The 15385-nt window shown below is 45.3% G+C and overlaps 1 protein-coding gene across 18 annotated transcripts in view; it reads right to left on the reverse strand.

Annotated features, from left to right (window-relative positions):
* ADAT1 (adenosine deaminase tRNA specific 1) overlaps positions 1 to 13541 on the reverse strand; it is a 31479-nt gene extending 17938 nt beyond the window's left edge. For 5 of the 18 annotated variants that reach the window (XR_004619184.1, XR_002144326.2, XR_002144327.2 and 2 more), the window contains exons 1-8: positions 12772 to 13432; positions 10417 to 10605; positions 10055 to 10123; positions 9070 to 9124; positions 8480 to 8607; positions 4419 to 5022; positions 2591 to 2736; positions 1028 to 1127 (exon numbers count right to left, since the gene is read on the reverse strand). Coding sequence is in view for 14 of the 18 variants with exons in the window: in XM_034639228.1 (XP_034495119.1) it covers positions 1028 to 1127; positions 2591 to 2736; positions 4419 to 5022; positions 8480 to 8607; positions 9070 to 9124; positions 10055 to 10123; positions 10417 to 10605; positions 12772 to 12781 (1301 nt within the window). In the remaining 4 variants the exon portion in view is untranslated. Of the gene's footprint in view, positions 1 to 1027; positions 1128 to 1675; positions 2410 to 2590; positions 2737 to 4418; positions 5023 to 8479; positions 9343 to 10054; positions 10124 to 10416; positions 10606 to 12771 lie in introns of those variants that run through there. The other 13 variants (XM_034639231.1, XM_019808445.2, XM_019808447.2 and 10 more) reach the window with 13 other exon arrangements.
* Positions 13542 to 15385: the final 1844 nt, after the last annotated feature.

Genomic DNA, 15385 nt, shown 5'->3' on the forward strand with positions numbered 1-15385 from the left:
TCTTAACCTGTGACACTAAAAGCACAAACCACCAAAGGAAAAAATAGGTAAAATGGACTTCATCAAAATTTAAAAACTTTGTGCTTTAAAGGACCCTTTCAAAAAGTGAAAAAACAACCCACAACCCACAGAATTGAAGAAAATATGTTCAAATATGTATGTGATAAAAGACTAGCATCCAGATTATATAAAGAAAGCTTTCAACTCAACAATAAAAAGATAAATAAACCAAGCCTAAAAATGGGCAAAGGATCAGAATAGGTATTTCTTCAAAGATGATACACAAATGGCTAATAAGTATATGAAGAACGCTCAACATCAAAAGCAGCTCGAACAGTTATTAGGGAAAGGCATGTCAAAACCACAATGAGATAGCACTTCACACCCACTAGAATGGCTACAGTAAAAAAGACAGACAATAATGAGTGCTGTAAAGGATGTAGGATAATTGAGACTCATACATTGCTGGCAGGAGTTTAAATTGGTGCAGCTGCTATGGAAAAGTTTGGCAGTTCCTCAAAAAAGCAAAAGCAGCAAGAAATCCCCAAGGTTATCATAGGACTCAGCAATTCCATGCCAAGGTATACCCAAAAGAATAGAAAACCCATGTCCACCTAAGAGCTCATTATATAAATGTTCACGGAAGCAACATTTCTAAAAGCACAAAAATGAAATAACCCAAACGTCCATCGATGGAAGAATGGATAAACAAAAAGTGGTCAGATCCACACAATGGTATAAAGGAATGAAGGACTGACACATGTTACAGCATGGATGAGCCTTGAAAACCTCATGCCAAGTAAAATAAGCCACACGCTGTTTGATATCATGTAGGAAATGCCTAGAATGGACATATCCACAGAGATAGAAAGTCAACTCGTGGATGTCAGGGGCTGGAGGAGGGCCTCGGGAATGACTGCTAACAGGTGCGGAGCTCCTTTTTGGGGTCATGAAGGTGTTCTGGAATTAGACAGTGGTAAAAGGTGCCTGCACAACCACCATCTCCTTCTGCCCCAGTATGCTGTACCTGGCCTGAAGGCACCTGACTGCTTTTTTCGTTGCTCCCTGCGGAAAACCATTGGCAGTGACATCCAGCGGCTGCTCAGGAACCGCGCTCCAGCTGATGGCTATGGAAAGACAAGATTCTGCAGTTAAAACTGTTCAATTTCCTGTGAATGTCAGAAGTGTTTTCACAAAACTAGTTCCCTCTCTCTCCAGACCAGAGTCAATGGCTGCCACTCTGATGCTTTGCCTCCAGAATACAGTAATATAAACAGGTTCATCATTCATCATCTTCATTATAAGACCTAGGAACCATGAAGCACTTATTATTCACCGGACACACAGTCTATGCATGAAACAGAACTTATTTAATCCTCCTAACAATACTGATTAAGGAAATGACATATTTTTCATCATAAGCGTACTCTTACAATCCCCATCCCTCTTTCACCCCTCCCCCATTAGTTTTATTCTCTAGAGTTAAGAGTCTGTTTCTTGGTTTGTCTCTATTTTTTTCCCTTTGCTTGTTTCCTAAATTGTACATATGAGTGAGATCATATGGCATGTCTTTCTCTATTTTGCTTAGCATAATACACTCTAGCTGCATCCACGTTGTTCCAAATGGCAAGACTTCATTTTCTTCTACGGTCGAGCAATATTCCATTGCGTGTGTGTGTGTGTGTGTATACCACATCTTCTTTATCTATTCATCAATCGATGGACACTTGGGCTGCTTCCATAGCTTGGCTATTGTAAATAATGCTGCAATAAACATAAGAGTGCATGTATCTCTCTGACTTAGTGTTTGTTTATTTATTTATATTTATTTATTTGTCAGAGAGAGAGAAACTGAGCAAGCAGGCAGAGATGCAGGCAGAGGGAGAAGCAGGCTCCCCACTAAGCAGGGAGCTAATGTGGTACTAGACCCCAGGACCCTGGAATCATGAACTGAGCCGAAGGCAGAGGCTTAACCGACTGAGCCACCCAGGCGTCCCTGAGTTAGTGTTTTTGTACTTTTAGGGTAAATATCCCGTAGTGCGATTACTCGATCATAGGGTGTTTTATTTTTAATTTTCTGGGGAACCTCCATACTGTTTTCCACAGTGGCTGCACCAGTTTGCATTCCCATCAACAACAGTACAAGGAGGTTCCTTTTTCTTCACATCTTTGCCAACACTTGTTGTTTCTTGTGGTGGTAGCCATTCGGACAGGGGTGAGCTGGTATCTCATTGTGGTTCTGATTTGCGTTTCCCCGATGATGAGTAAGGTTGAGCATCTTCTCATGAGTCTGTTGGCCATCTGGGTGTCTTCTTTGGAGAAATGTTGGCTCATGCCTTCTGCCCATTTTATTAATTGGATTAATTGTTTAAGAAATGATATCCTTATTCGAAGATGAAGAACCTGAGGCTAAGACAGGGTAAGTAAGTTGCCCAGGGTCACGCAGAGCATGAACCTGACTCAGTGCGGTCAAGCCTGATGACTCAGCTCCTAAGCTGCCTTCCTGGGCTGGGTGGATGCAGCCCCTCCCAGGCCACTCCACGGTCCGGAGAAGAGTTACTCCAGGGCAAGTGGAATGCGGATACCTTACCTGCACCACAAGGAACAAGTCGGCTGGGGCCGTCAGCCCTTTTTGCCTGCACTGCACAGCGGCTCTGGTCAAACAGTAAACCTGACTGCTGTATTTTCACTTCTTGAACTCCAAAGCCTTTGGGTAGCGCTGAGACATTCTGACACCTAAAAGCGAGGGAAAATGCACTCAGTTTCGGCACGCTCCTTGAGGAAGACAGTGTCTAGGCCCGTGGACCACTTCATCATGCCTGAGTCTCAGGCAGAGGGTGTGACAGAACAGAACTGAGATCATACGAGTCTTAAGGCCGGAGGAAGATCCCTTCCTAGCTCTCTGAAGTGAAAACGATGAGCTGAGTCACCACCCCTCAGTGGCTTCAGGGACACTAAACTCCAGTCCTGATACTGGCTTTGAAAGATTTCAAACCCTTAAACAGAAATATTAACTTGTTAGCATCTGCTTCCTAAGGAATCATCCAAACACACCAGAAACCAAAACTCTCCTATAATATAAAAGCTTCGTTTTTCCCTCTTGGGTCTTTCACACCATCTAGAAGCCAAGATGACGCTGCTTTGGAACCGCACAGACAGCAGCTTTAAAATCTCAGAATCGGGAAAGCATGGAAAACACAGAAAATGTCTTGGGCATAGTGCCTAGGGGCGCTTCCGTTGAAAACATCTTATTGGGATATAGTTTGTATACCACAGAATTCATCCATTTTAAGTGTACAATTTAAGGTTTTGCTTGTTTTTGGTTTTTACTATATTCACAGAATTGTGCCACTGTTACCACAATCTAAGTTTATCACATTTCACCCCTGATAAGAAACCCTGCACCCATCAGTGGTCACTCCCTATGCCCTTCTCTAGCACCCACCAATCTACTTCTGGTTTTGCCCATTTTGGACATTTCACTCCATGAAATTGTACGCTATTCGGCTCCTCTCACTGAGCACAGAGCTTTCAGGGCTCATCTGTGTGGTAGCTTGAGCCGGCCTCTGCTCCTTTTTGTGGCTGATGATCTAAGAGTCTAGCACCTTTCATTTATCCATTCACCAGCTGATGCACATCTGGGCTGTTTTACTTTGTGGCTATGATGACTTGTACCGCTATGAACATTCATGCACAAGTTTTTATGTGGGTGCACGTTCTCATTTCTCCTGCGTACGCACCCCGGAGTGGAATCAGTGGGTCTGCTTCCTGGACTCGGGCTTGGGAGCAGTACATCTGACATGACAGGCCTCCACTGGTCGTGGCCTCACCCTGCCCTCATTTACCATAGCCTTAACTGGGCTCCTTCCTTAGGGAGACCACATTTGAGTGATCACCCTTTGTCTTTTATCTTTTAAAGAAACTGACATTGATGGTTTTAAAAAAATTAGAGTAGCAATATATATATGTACATGGCAAAACAATTAGAAAATAGAGTAACCACAAGGAAGAAAAAATACCCATAATATCACAACTCAGAGATAACCATGCTAATACCTTGGTATATATGCTCCCACAATTTTTTTTCTACATGTATACTTTAAGACCAACACGAACTCATTGTATCTTTTAACTTGCTCTTTAAAAATTATGAGCATCTTCCCAGGTCAAATATTCGTCAATACTAGCTTAAACAAAAATCATCTAATCTGCTGGCCATTTCACTGGTTTCCTTTTCTTTCTTAGACATGACTACACGCAAAGCTAAATGTTTGTGTACTTTCTTATTTCCTTAGGACATATTGCTAGCAATGGAACCGCTGGATCAAAATGCACGGATGTTTTAAAGGCTCTTTGCACATCCTCTCAAACTGCTTCTTGGAAAGGCTGCTCTGGCTGTGACCTCCCTCCCTGCTCACCTCCCAGTCAGAGCTCTCTGCATGGCCTCCTGGCTGTACGGGCACCTCCCAATCACAACAGCTGACAGGTAGATGGGCTCTTCTAGAAGGTGCATCAACAGTGCCCCCTGGCATCCAAGGACGTTCCACCGGGCCAGCTTGTCACTGCAGGACAAGGAGCAAGTCCGGTCTCCCCGGCCAGGCTTCACTCGGAGCAGCCCCACCTGGTGATACGCAGCACCAGGCTTCCCGGAGTCACCAGCTTCTCCAGGCACACACTTGGCTCCAGTTCTATAAACGTCCACCACTTTAGCACCACTGGGGGCCATTCCAGTGAGAGTGGCCAGCTCCTGTGCAGTAAGATGAGAGCTGCTGATGCTTGGTGGGATCAGGCAACTTTCCTCATGGCCAAAACTCGGATGGTGAGCCACGCCATCAGGAATCCCAGGCTCAAGCCTCATCTTTTTGGTCACAGGACTACCCAGGTTTTCCCATTTCTTTGTATCTTCAGGAGCTTCCAGGTCACCACTGGCTTTTCCTGATGGGTTATTGGCCCAATCTCTACGGACAGGAAAGCACGGCTGATCTTCAAACTCAAGCATTGGAATGATGGATGCATCCCCACCTGCAGGAGAAGAAACTCCTTAAAAACCAGTGGTTCTCAAAGTGAGACCCCCGGACCAGCCACATCAATGTCCCTTAGGAACTTGCTAAAAATGCGAATTCTTGGAGCGCACAGTGGACCTGCTGAATCAGAGACTCTGGAGGTGGTCCCCACAGTGTGTGTTTTAACAAGTTTTCCAGGTCCTTCTGATGACAGGAGAATCACTGTCTGAAACAGAGTTTAATTCTGTTTTCCTAGTTGACCTGAGATGAATTAGGAACACTTCCCCAAATCTCCCAAGTGCGAATCCTTTGTGGATCTATCCTACCCAGACCCAGTGAGTTAGAAACTCTGGGGTCGGGTGTGGGGGGAGGGGCGGTCTGGAAAGCAGAATACTGTAAAAAAGATCCCAGGCAATTCTCATCACAGGAAGTTTCGGAAACACCAGCTTAGACCAGGGTTTGTCAATGTTCACAGTACCGACATTTGGGGCCAGATAATTCCTTTTGTGGGGGCTATCCTTTACATCATAGGATGGTTAGCAGCTCCTCGGTGTCTACCTACTAGATAACAACAGCACCCCCCAGTCTGACCATCAAAAATATCTCCAGATGTTGCTAAATGTCCCCTGAGAAACAAAACTGTCCTGAGTTGAGAACCCTTGGTTTACAATGAGCACAGTTTCCCAAGTGCATTTTGTGGAATGTTATCCAGTAAGATGCTTTGGAAAACAAAAGTGGGAGGTTGATTTCATGGTTAAATATTTGGCAAAAATGCTTGCAATTTCCCCATCTTGATTTTTGAGCATATCTTCACAGTAAAGACTGCAGTGAATTACACAAGTGGTGTTTCCCTATGCTGGGTTAGAGATTTCTTTTTTTTTTTTTTTTAAAGATTTTATTTATTTATTTGACAGAGATAGAGACAGCCAGCGAGAGAGGGAACACAAGCAGGGGGAGTGGGAGAGGAAGAAGCAGGCTCATAGCAGAGGAGCCTGATGTGGGGCTCGATCCCATAACGCCGGGATCGCGCCCTGAGCCGAAGGCAGACGCCCAACCGCTGTGCCACCCAGGCGCCCCTGAGTTAGAGATTTCTGACCTAACTCTGTCCTTAAACAGAATCACAGAAAACCAGAAGTTAGTTAAAAGCACAGCTTCCCCTTGAGAAGTGAGCCACTTCTTAAAACACTAACGCAGTGTGTGTTGCTTTCCTTAAGTGTGCAAATAATACATCTGTAGCCTTTATAAGCTAAGAGTGGGAAACCCAAGAGATGTAGAAGTGGGACTGTTGCCAGAGAGGCTGGTGGCAGACTTCCAGAGACCTCACAAGGTGACAGTGACTTTGGAGCATTGACTGGGGCCCACCTCCCACTCTGAAGGCTTGGAGATTTGATCCAGACAGATGCTTAAACTCGAGAGGCTGACTCATGCTAATAAAACTCACAAGGAAGAGTCTGAAACAGCTAACCCAGTAACCAAATTATCAATTAGTAATGAGGAATAAATGCAAAGGGAGGCAGACAGTCACATTCTCCAGGTAGTGTCCTTTCCTCCTGCAGACAAACCATGTGTGGGCATCACAGTTCAAAAAGATGACCCATTAGCCCAGGGCAGTTAGATCGGTGGTTCTAGACTGTGATTTCACAGACCAGTAAAATTTCCAGATTTTAAGATCAACAGAGGGGGTGGTCAACTTTGTATTCCATCAAGTAAGACCTTTAAAAATCCTAATTACCACTATCTATTTATTTTTTCCTAATTACCACTATTTAAAATAAAAAGATAAAAATCTTATAACCTTTCCATGGAAAGAAATTAGCTTTTTGAAAAACTCACTATAGTCCTGATTTTTCCCATCTGGCTATGGACCAGCCTGAGGACCACTGGTTCATGTGGTCTGATTAGGCGGTCAGGCCAGCTGTGATCCACAGATGCTATACCTGCACGGCATCAGCCAAGCCCTGGCTACTCAAAGTGTGGTCCACAGGCCAACACCACTGACACCACAGGGGCATGGTTAGAAACGCAGAACCTTAGGCTTCATCCAAGACCTAATGAATTTGAATCCACATTTTATTAATATCTGTGGGTGATTCATATGCATATTATTAGTTTGCGAAGCACCGAGTTAGGAAACATCCTTTGGTTTGGACCAGGACATCCACTGCTAATAAGAAAGCACAGATGAGACCTGCCTATCCCTGCATGTCATTTTCCTGGCCTTTGACTCAACCAATTCTTTTCTGATAGACTCATTCTTCCTTAAGCTGTATTCTGTTTCTGATCTGAATTATGCCCAAGTCTTGACAGCTCTTCTGTCTCTTCAGGACAAGTACCTGTATCTGCTCTAATTGCATGTGTTAGTTTTAAAGCTTACTACTTAAGATGATGATATTATATCCTTACTTCAAAGGTTTTAAAATGAGGAAATTTTACTGCCACCCCTGAGCTGCTGTCTAAAAAGAGTAGAAATTATTCTCCATTTTCAAGACAAAAAAACAGTGGTCACCCCGAGGGTATGTCTGGTCTTCCTGCCTGATGCAACCACAGCACCTGAACATCCCCTTATAACTCATCAGAATTTAACTTAACCAATCTTGACTGTCTACATTCCAGAAAGGACTATATGAGGCTAAGCAAGGGACTAGTCTTACTCACTGCTATATACCCAATGTCATACTGTATCTGACATGTAGAAGAAAGTATCTGTTGAATGAATGAATGAACAGAATGAGTTCCAGGATAAATCACTATAGAATTCAGGGCTTTGGACTTTTTTTTTTAAAGATTTTATTTATTTATTCATTCGACAGAGATAGAGACAGCCAGCGAGAGAGGGAACACAAGCAGGGGGAGTGGGAGAGGAAGAAGCAGGCTCACAGCGGAGGAGCCTGATGTGGGGCTCGATCCCAGAACGCCGGGATCACGCCCTGAGCCGAAGGCAGACGCTTAACCGCTGTGCCACCCAGGCGCCCCGAAGGCTTTGGACTTCTAAGCCCAACTGCTGGTTTCAGACCTTTGTGGGATTTCAGCTCGAAGCTTCCCAATCCTGATTGGGAACCGAGAACTGCAATGTCGTTCCTTGATAGGGAAGTGATCAGGCACCGTGGGCTGTTCAGAAAAAGGTACTGTAGGGGCGCCTGGGTGGCACAGCGGTTGAGCATCTGCCTTCGGCTCAGGGCGTGATCCCGGTGTTGTGGCATCGAGCCCCACATCAGGCTCCTCCGCTGTGAGCCTGCTTCTTCCTCTCCCACTCCCCCTGCTTGTGTTCCCTCTCTCGCGCTGTCTCTATCTCTGTCAAATAAATAAATAAAATCTTTAAAAAAAAAAAAAAAGAAAGAAAAAAAAGAAAAAGGTACTGTCCACTACTTGTAGCTACACTGCAGCCAGAAGAGCTTTTTTGAGAAATGTATCTACGGATCAGAGGATATAAGGAAGTAGACAATGTAACATTAATCCACGGGCTTGACTATACTTACAGGGTGTATGGCTGGAGAAAAACACAAACAAGAGGTCTGGTCTGAGTTTCCACAGCCCTCTCTCAGTTCCGGGGACAAAGATGCTATCCTCCTTCAGGGCGGCCAAGTGGAGCTGATGGAGAAGGTACCTAATGGGGTGCAAGGTGTTATCAGAATGAATAACCAATCTCTGCGGTGAGGGGAAAGACTGGCTGGTTGATGACTAAGAAAGAGTTAACTGCAGACCAATGGGACTGGCAGTGATTTGGAATTACGAGAATGATCTAGACCAGTGATTCTCAAAGTATGGCCCCTGAACCAGCCGCATCAGCATCATCTGTAATTTGTTAGAAATGCAACTTCTCAGGTCCCACCCCCAACCTGCTGAATCGGAATCTCCAGGGGTGGACCCAGCAATCTGGATTTTCACAAACGTAGGTAATTCTGATGCGCATCAAGCAGGAGAACACGGTCTAGACCAGAGCTATTTGAAGTGTAGTTCGCCGCCACCCGACATCATCAGTGTTACTGGAGAGCTTATTAGAAATGCAAATTCTGGGGCTCCCATGGCAAGCTAAGTCAGATTCTCTGGGGAATGGAAACTCCTTTACCTTTGGAAACTCCTCCTGGCTATAACCTCAGCATGGCTATCATTGAGGATGTCTCCTGTGGCAAAGACAGGACACTAGTGAAGACATACGGAACCTGGAGAGACCGTTTCCTAGAAGTAGAATGTGGCGGTTTCCCCCAGCAGCTGGGATGGCCATGTAGCTCCTGGAGGGCTCCGTCAGCAAGTACTGCAATCCCTGACAGCAATACAGGGCTTCCTCAGTCAGCGCTATTGACATTTTGGGTTAAAAAATTCTTTGTTGTGAGGCTCTGTCCTGTGGAAGGTAGGATGTTTAGTAGCATTCCTGGCCTCTACCACCAGAGGCAGGTAGAACAGTATCCTCCTCCCCTGAGTAGTGGCAACGGAAAATTTCCCCAGCCACTGCCAAAAATCCGCTGAGGGACAAAATCTCCCCACAGCTGAGAACTACTGATTTATAGAAAAATAGCTGGAGGAAAGGGGTCCAAGTCTTTTGTACCCTGATGTCACACTTGAGCTTGTGGTGATGTGATCCCACCAAATTCAATCCACAGTGGTCCTAGAACACAGGAGGCAAGGCTGGGAAAATGGGGAAAGCAAACTTGAGAAGGAATCTGCTAACTGGAAGCAGGAGATGAAGATGCCAGATATCTAAGGGATTTCCATATTCTTTTTGGTGCCCAAATCTCCATCTAATTCAAGATTGCTTTTGGGGGCCTAATGGGGAATAGCTAAGTCCAGGGAACTTTTGGTTTGAGCATGAAAATACTGGCCAACTTCCAATCCACGCAGAAAGCACGTTCCTGGAGGCCTTTGTTTCCACTGTTTATTCCAATTCTGAAAATGAGTTCTGTCCTTCCCACTGGAATGACAGTCAGTGGGAATGGAAATGTCAGCCACCCCAGTGATGTGGCCCCTTTATTGGGAAGAGGAGAGGAAAGGACAAAATGCAGGGTGGTTTCCAAAGCTCCCGAGACGGGTGTTGTTTAGACCCCACCCAGGCTTACCGCTCTTCCTCATTTTGGACTGGCCTATGCATTTCGTTCCTGTTCCCATTGAGACAACTTCCTTTGTCACTGAGAGGAAAAGACTGAATCAGTAAGTGAGCTCTCATAATGTGAATCGTCCCCAGCCCTCCAGTTTCACGTGTGCACACTTCTCCAGAGCATTCCTATAGGGTGACCCAACCCCGGGCTGTGGTTCCAGCACCACCAGCTCCTGCCACAAGCACTGCGCCACCTGGTGGAGAGCAGGGGGAACATGCCCACTACTGCAGCGGACACCAGCCAGGACAGTCCCAGCATGGCCATGAATAATTCTACTACCAGCTCTGACAGGGAGGGACGGTTGGGAGGTGAAAAGGCCTCACCTTGTGCAGGTCTGTTATTGCCACCATGGGCCTGGTCAGCTGCAGGCTGTATCTTCACCACGGCTGCTAGTAATGTCCACTCACGGTTGGGCTCAGGCTTCCCCTGCTTGGGCAGCCTGGTCCTATAGTGCTCGTAACACAGCCGGGCAATCTCATCTGCAGTCCACATGGTCTGAGTTAGTGCCAAGCCTGATCAAAAACCACAACCATCAGAAGTACAGAAAAGAAAACCAACCCAAGATGCTACAATGTGCCCAGGAGCTTCAAAAAGCTTTCAGGGTAGCCCGACTGCGTCCATACCAAGGTTTTTCTATCTGGAACTCTAATGGGTCATTTCCTTCTACCACCTCCCTGTCCCCTCTGCCCCCCTCCGTTTTTCTAAGTAGGCTCCATACCCAGCATGAAGCCCCACGCGAGGCCTGAACTCACGACCCTGAGATCAAGACCTGAGCTGAGATCAACAGTTGGAGGTTTAACCCACTGAGCCATTCAGGCGCCCCTTCCCTTTTTGTTTTTAAGGAAAGATCAAAGAAGTCCCAGATTCCACCAACCCCAGAAAGACTTAAAGCTGTTTCTTTTTAAATGTTGGACATCTGACATGTATCTAATGAATCTGAACCTACTATTCAAAAATAAAAGCGCAAGGGGCGCCTGGGTGGCACAGCGGTTAAGCGTCTGCCTTCCGCCCAGGGCGTGATCCCGGGGTCCTGGGATCGAGCCCCACGTCAGGCTCCTCTGCTGTGAGCCTGCTTCTTCCTCTCCCACTCCCCCTGCTTGTGTTCCCTCTCTCACTGGCTGTCTCTATCTCTATCAAATAAATAAATAAAATCTTTAAAAAATAAAATAAATAAATAAATAAAAGTGCATGAGAGGGAGGGATCCTTGCTGCTCCAATTTTCATATGGAAGTAGCATATCAGGGACTGCAGGCCTCAGCCGGCTTTGGGCAGACTCTAACCATACGAGGTTTAACTTTCTGGCAGATGTTCTTCTTTTCCATCCTCTTTTTCAGACTTTTTATTTTTCTCTTCTCCGACTTCCTCCCAGCAGATTGACTCTTTCTCTCCCTCTAATAAATCTAATAAATCTCCACTGATGACCCCATCAAGTTTACAGCTCTTCAACTTCTCCTGTAATGTTTTATGAGACAGGTGGGAGAAGTGATAAAGCCCAGAGCTTTCTCACCAGTCAAGCGCTCTCCTCTCAGGAGTTCGTGCTGGACTGTGGGCTTTGGAGTTACCCTTTGTGCGTTCTAATCCTGACTTTGCTACCAATTAGGTGATATTGGGTAGATTACCTAACCTCACTGTTTGTTTCTTTATCCGTTAAAATACAGACAACAGTAGTGTTTAATCTATGGGTTATTGTGAGGATTAAGTAATATTTATAAAAAGCAACTGCTACAATGTTAAGCATAATTAATGTCAACTGTGATTAATATTCCAAAAAGGAACATTTCATGTTCCTGATTGTCTTGAGCTCCTTGGGGAACAGGGGGGCTACAATGGCAATGTAAAGCAATGAATAAAAAACCGTTAAGCAGATCAGACGTGAGAGGCTACTTTGCTAGAAACTCTTCTACTCTTGACTCTATGCTCAGTCAATGATTTCATTTGGACTCAAATGTATGAAAAGCTTCTTAGCAGAAAATGAGATCATATGGTGATGGATACAGCTAAATCTTTTTTTTCAAAAAGGCTTTACTGAGTCCCAATGCATGCAGCTTCTGAAAACTGCTATTTCTACAATAAGCCCCCAGAATTGAGTTAAATTAAACAAGAAGGCCATTAGATTGATGTGGCTCTAATGCTGTGGTGGCCTATGTACGCAAACCATGATCTAAGTCTGTACCTGCCTCTAGGTTACAAAAGCAAAACACTAAGGATAACAAATCACAAACAGCCAACCTAGGCTTAAGCTACTTCCAATCAAGTAATTTCCTTTCTTGCTGCACTTTATGTAAGTCTCTCTCCTAGCTCTGATCTGCAGTGTTCCCAACCACTTTTGGTTTGCTGCTGCCTAAACAGAATTGATTTTTGCCCAAAAAAACCTCTTAAAAATTTTAATATGCCTCAGCTTCTTTTAAGAGTTCTAATGTGGAGGCCTGCTGCTGCAAAAAATGGTCATGGTAAATCACCACAGTGGTTGAAAACCAGAATCTGGCAAGAACTGACATAAATTGTGACTTTGAGGTCAGAGAACCAGCAGGTGATGTACCTCTCCAGGAAAAAGAAAAGCACCGGAGATCCTAAAAGCCTGTTTGGAAGGTATTTTTCCCTCTCACACTGGGGTTTTGGGGGGGGTGGGGGGCGGGCATCACAAGACATCAGCGTGAAATTAAACCAGAGGCACATACCACGAACCATAATAGCCAGGGAAGACAGAACTTGCCAGAAGTAACGTTGACTCCCTAAGATGATGCAGCCCAGAACTATTCCATCCTCTCATTCACGTAGTTGTCTGGGTGAGCGTGCATAGTAGCTGAAATGAATCAATGTTTTGCTAAACTACGTCCACTAAAATCCAAATCCACTCTGCTAGATCTTGAGTAACTTCATATGAAACAACAGCTCAGTTGAACGGGCATTTTGCCCACAAGATCGCTTGTTGCAACACTTGCAAAAAGCGTTAAGAACCCACTTCCTTTTCAAAGACAAGTTAAGGCAAGTCGGCTGCCAGGGAAGATCAGGCTTTAGCCTTAGCCCCCGTCCTCAATATCCTGGGCCGCAGCCACTTCTCGGGGCCCATCTGGCCAATTACCCGAGAGGCTCTAGGCCGGTCAATTAGCGACAACCTCCGCGCCTGACTCCTCGGTGGCGCGGGCGATGCTTAGAGGCCACACGCCCCGCGGCTTCAGCGGATACGGGCACTTCCGGGAAACGGGACGCGCGATGGGGGAAGCACCGTCCTCAAGACCACTTCACACACAAAACAGGGTCGGGAAGTCAGACCGAGGGCAGCTCACCCAGCAGCCTTGGAGCACCCCACACTTGCGCGCCCTCGGCCCCGCGACCCCACCGCCTCCCGGACGCTCCCCTCCCACCTCCAAAGTGCGTGCCTTCTTTGTGAGCGAGGAGAACGCGGTTCGTACCGGACGTGACGTCACAAGAGGCTGCTCTTTCAGGCCCCGCCCCCAAGGGCGCGCAGTGAACACTGGCCCTTGTAGTCCTTCTGGGTTGGAGCTCAGGGCTTAGGAGTCTCACGTGTTGGAGCGCACATGTGAGTGAAGTGGCCCAATGGAAGCTGACTCCCTGGTAAGATGATTCAAATAGAAGAATGATGTCGTATCTTGGAATACTAGTCTGAATTTCTGTCTAAAACAGCGCTGTCCCACAGAAATATAGTTTGAGCCAGATAATGTAATTTAAAATTTTCTAGTAGATACATTTTAAAAGTCGAAAGAAATAGGTGAAATTAATTGTAATCATATATTTTATTTAGCCCAGTGTGTCCAAAGTCCTATCATTTCAGCATGTAACCAATATTTTAAAAACTGAGATATTTTACATTGTTTTTTCATACTTAAATTTAAGAAATCTGGTGTGTGTTTTACACTCACTGTACATCCCAATGTGGACCAGCCACATTTCAAATGCTCAATAGTCACGTGTGGCTAGTGGCTGCTCTAGTGGATAGCGTGGGTCTAAAACCTTCAGGTTGCCAGGAATAATAATAATAATAATAATAATAATAATAATAATAATAATAATTATAATTCAGGAGCCTGTACCATCCAGCAATTGTATACCTCAGTTCCTAAAGATGAGAGAATTCACTTTTTTTCTTGGTACCCTTCAAAAGTTAGAGGAGACAGGAGTGCAACTTACTTGACCCCATCCTTCTCTCTAGTTCAGAGGAAAAGGGCCAGAGACTTCCTCCAAGGCTAAGGACCCTGCTCCTCATTCCTTTCTTTCCAACATCTTTATTTTTTTTTATTTATTTTTTTTAAAGATTTTATTTATTTATTTGACAGAGATAGAGACAGCCAGCGAGAGAGGGAACACAAGCAGGGGGAGTGGGAGGGGAAGAAGCAGGCTCATAGCAGAGGAGCCTGATGTGGGGCTCGACCCCGTAACGCCGGGATCACGCCCTGAGCCGAAGGCAGACGCTTAACCGCTGTGCCACCCAGGCGCCCCTCCAACATCTTTAATCCGCAACTGCCTCCCTCCTCTTCTGCCTTTAAAGAGGCACTGACCCTCGTGGGGGAATCATCAACCTCAGGGATCGGTACCACCATCAGTCTAGTCACATAAACTGTAAAGTGAGTTACCCTCCTTGTCATTTTCCTTCCCATAACCCCAACAATATAATCCACTGCCACATCCTGTTGATCTTAACTTCCTGTCTCTTGAATACATCCATGCCTGTCCATTTCCATGGCAACAGCCCAGTCTGTCTTTCCTGTGGATTGCTATGCTAACCTCTAGACTGTCACCTTTCTTTGCCCAACTCCAATTCTTTTTCACAGAGCAGCCAGATTGATGTTTTTAAAACACAAATGTGAAGCCACTGGTCTGGTTAAATATTTTAGTGGCTTTCCAGCACTCTCAAAATACAAAATCCGACAGTAAGGCTCAGAGATCACTCAGAATCCCATAATAGGGCTCATACCACCGTATGACCAGCCTCTACCTGCTTCATCTGATAGCGTATTTTCATGGGCTTCTGTACTCTATCCAGTGTCACTGGCCTTTGTTATGCTCTTTCCTACCTCAGGGCCTTTGTGCTTGTTGCTACACCATGGAAAACCCTCTCCTTCTTTGACTAGTTAATGCTCTATCTTCTTTCAGATCTCAGATTCTAATGTCCTTGGGTAAACCTTCCTTGACTAGATCTCTAGAGTTTCTCAATACCCCATGGACCTCTCCTTCAAAGCATTTATTAGAACTGCCATTTTACATAATTAAAAAAATGATTTATTAAATGTCTCTTTTCCTTACAAGTCTAGATGCTTGATGAAGCTTGCGACC

The sequence above is a fragment of the Ailuropoda melanoleuca genome, chromosome 12 (genome assembly GCF_002007445.2).
Source record: "Ailuropoda melanoleuca isolate Jingjing chromosome 12, ASM200744v2, whole genome shotgun sequence".
Classification (NCBI taxonomy): domain Eukaryota; kingdom Metazoa; phylum Chordata; class Mammalia; order Carnivora; family Ursidae; genus Ailuropoda; species Ailuropoda melanoleuca.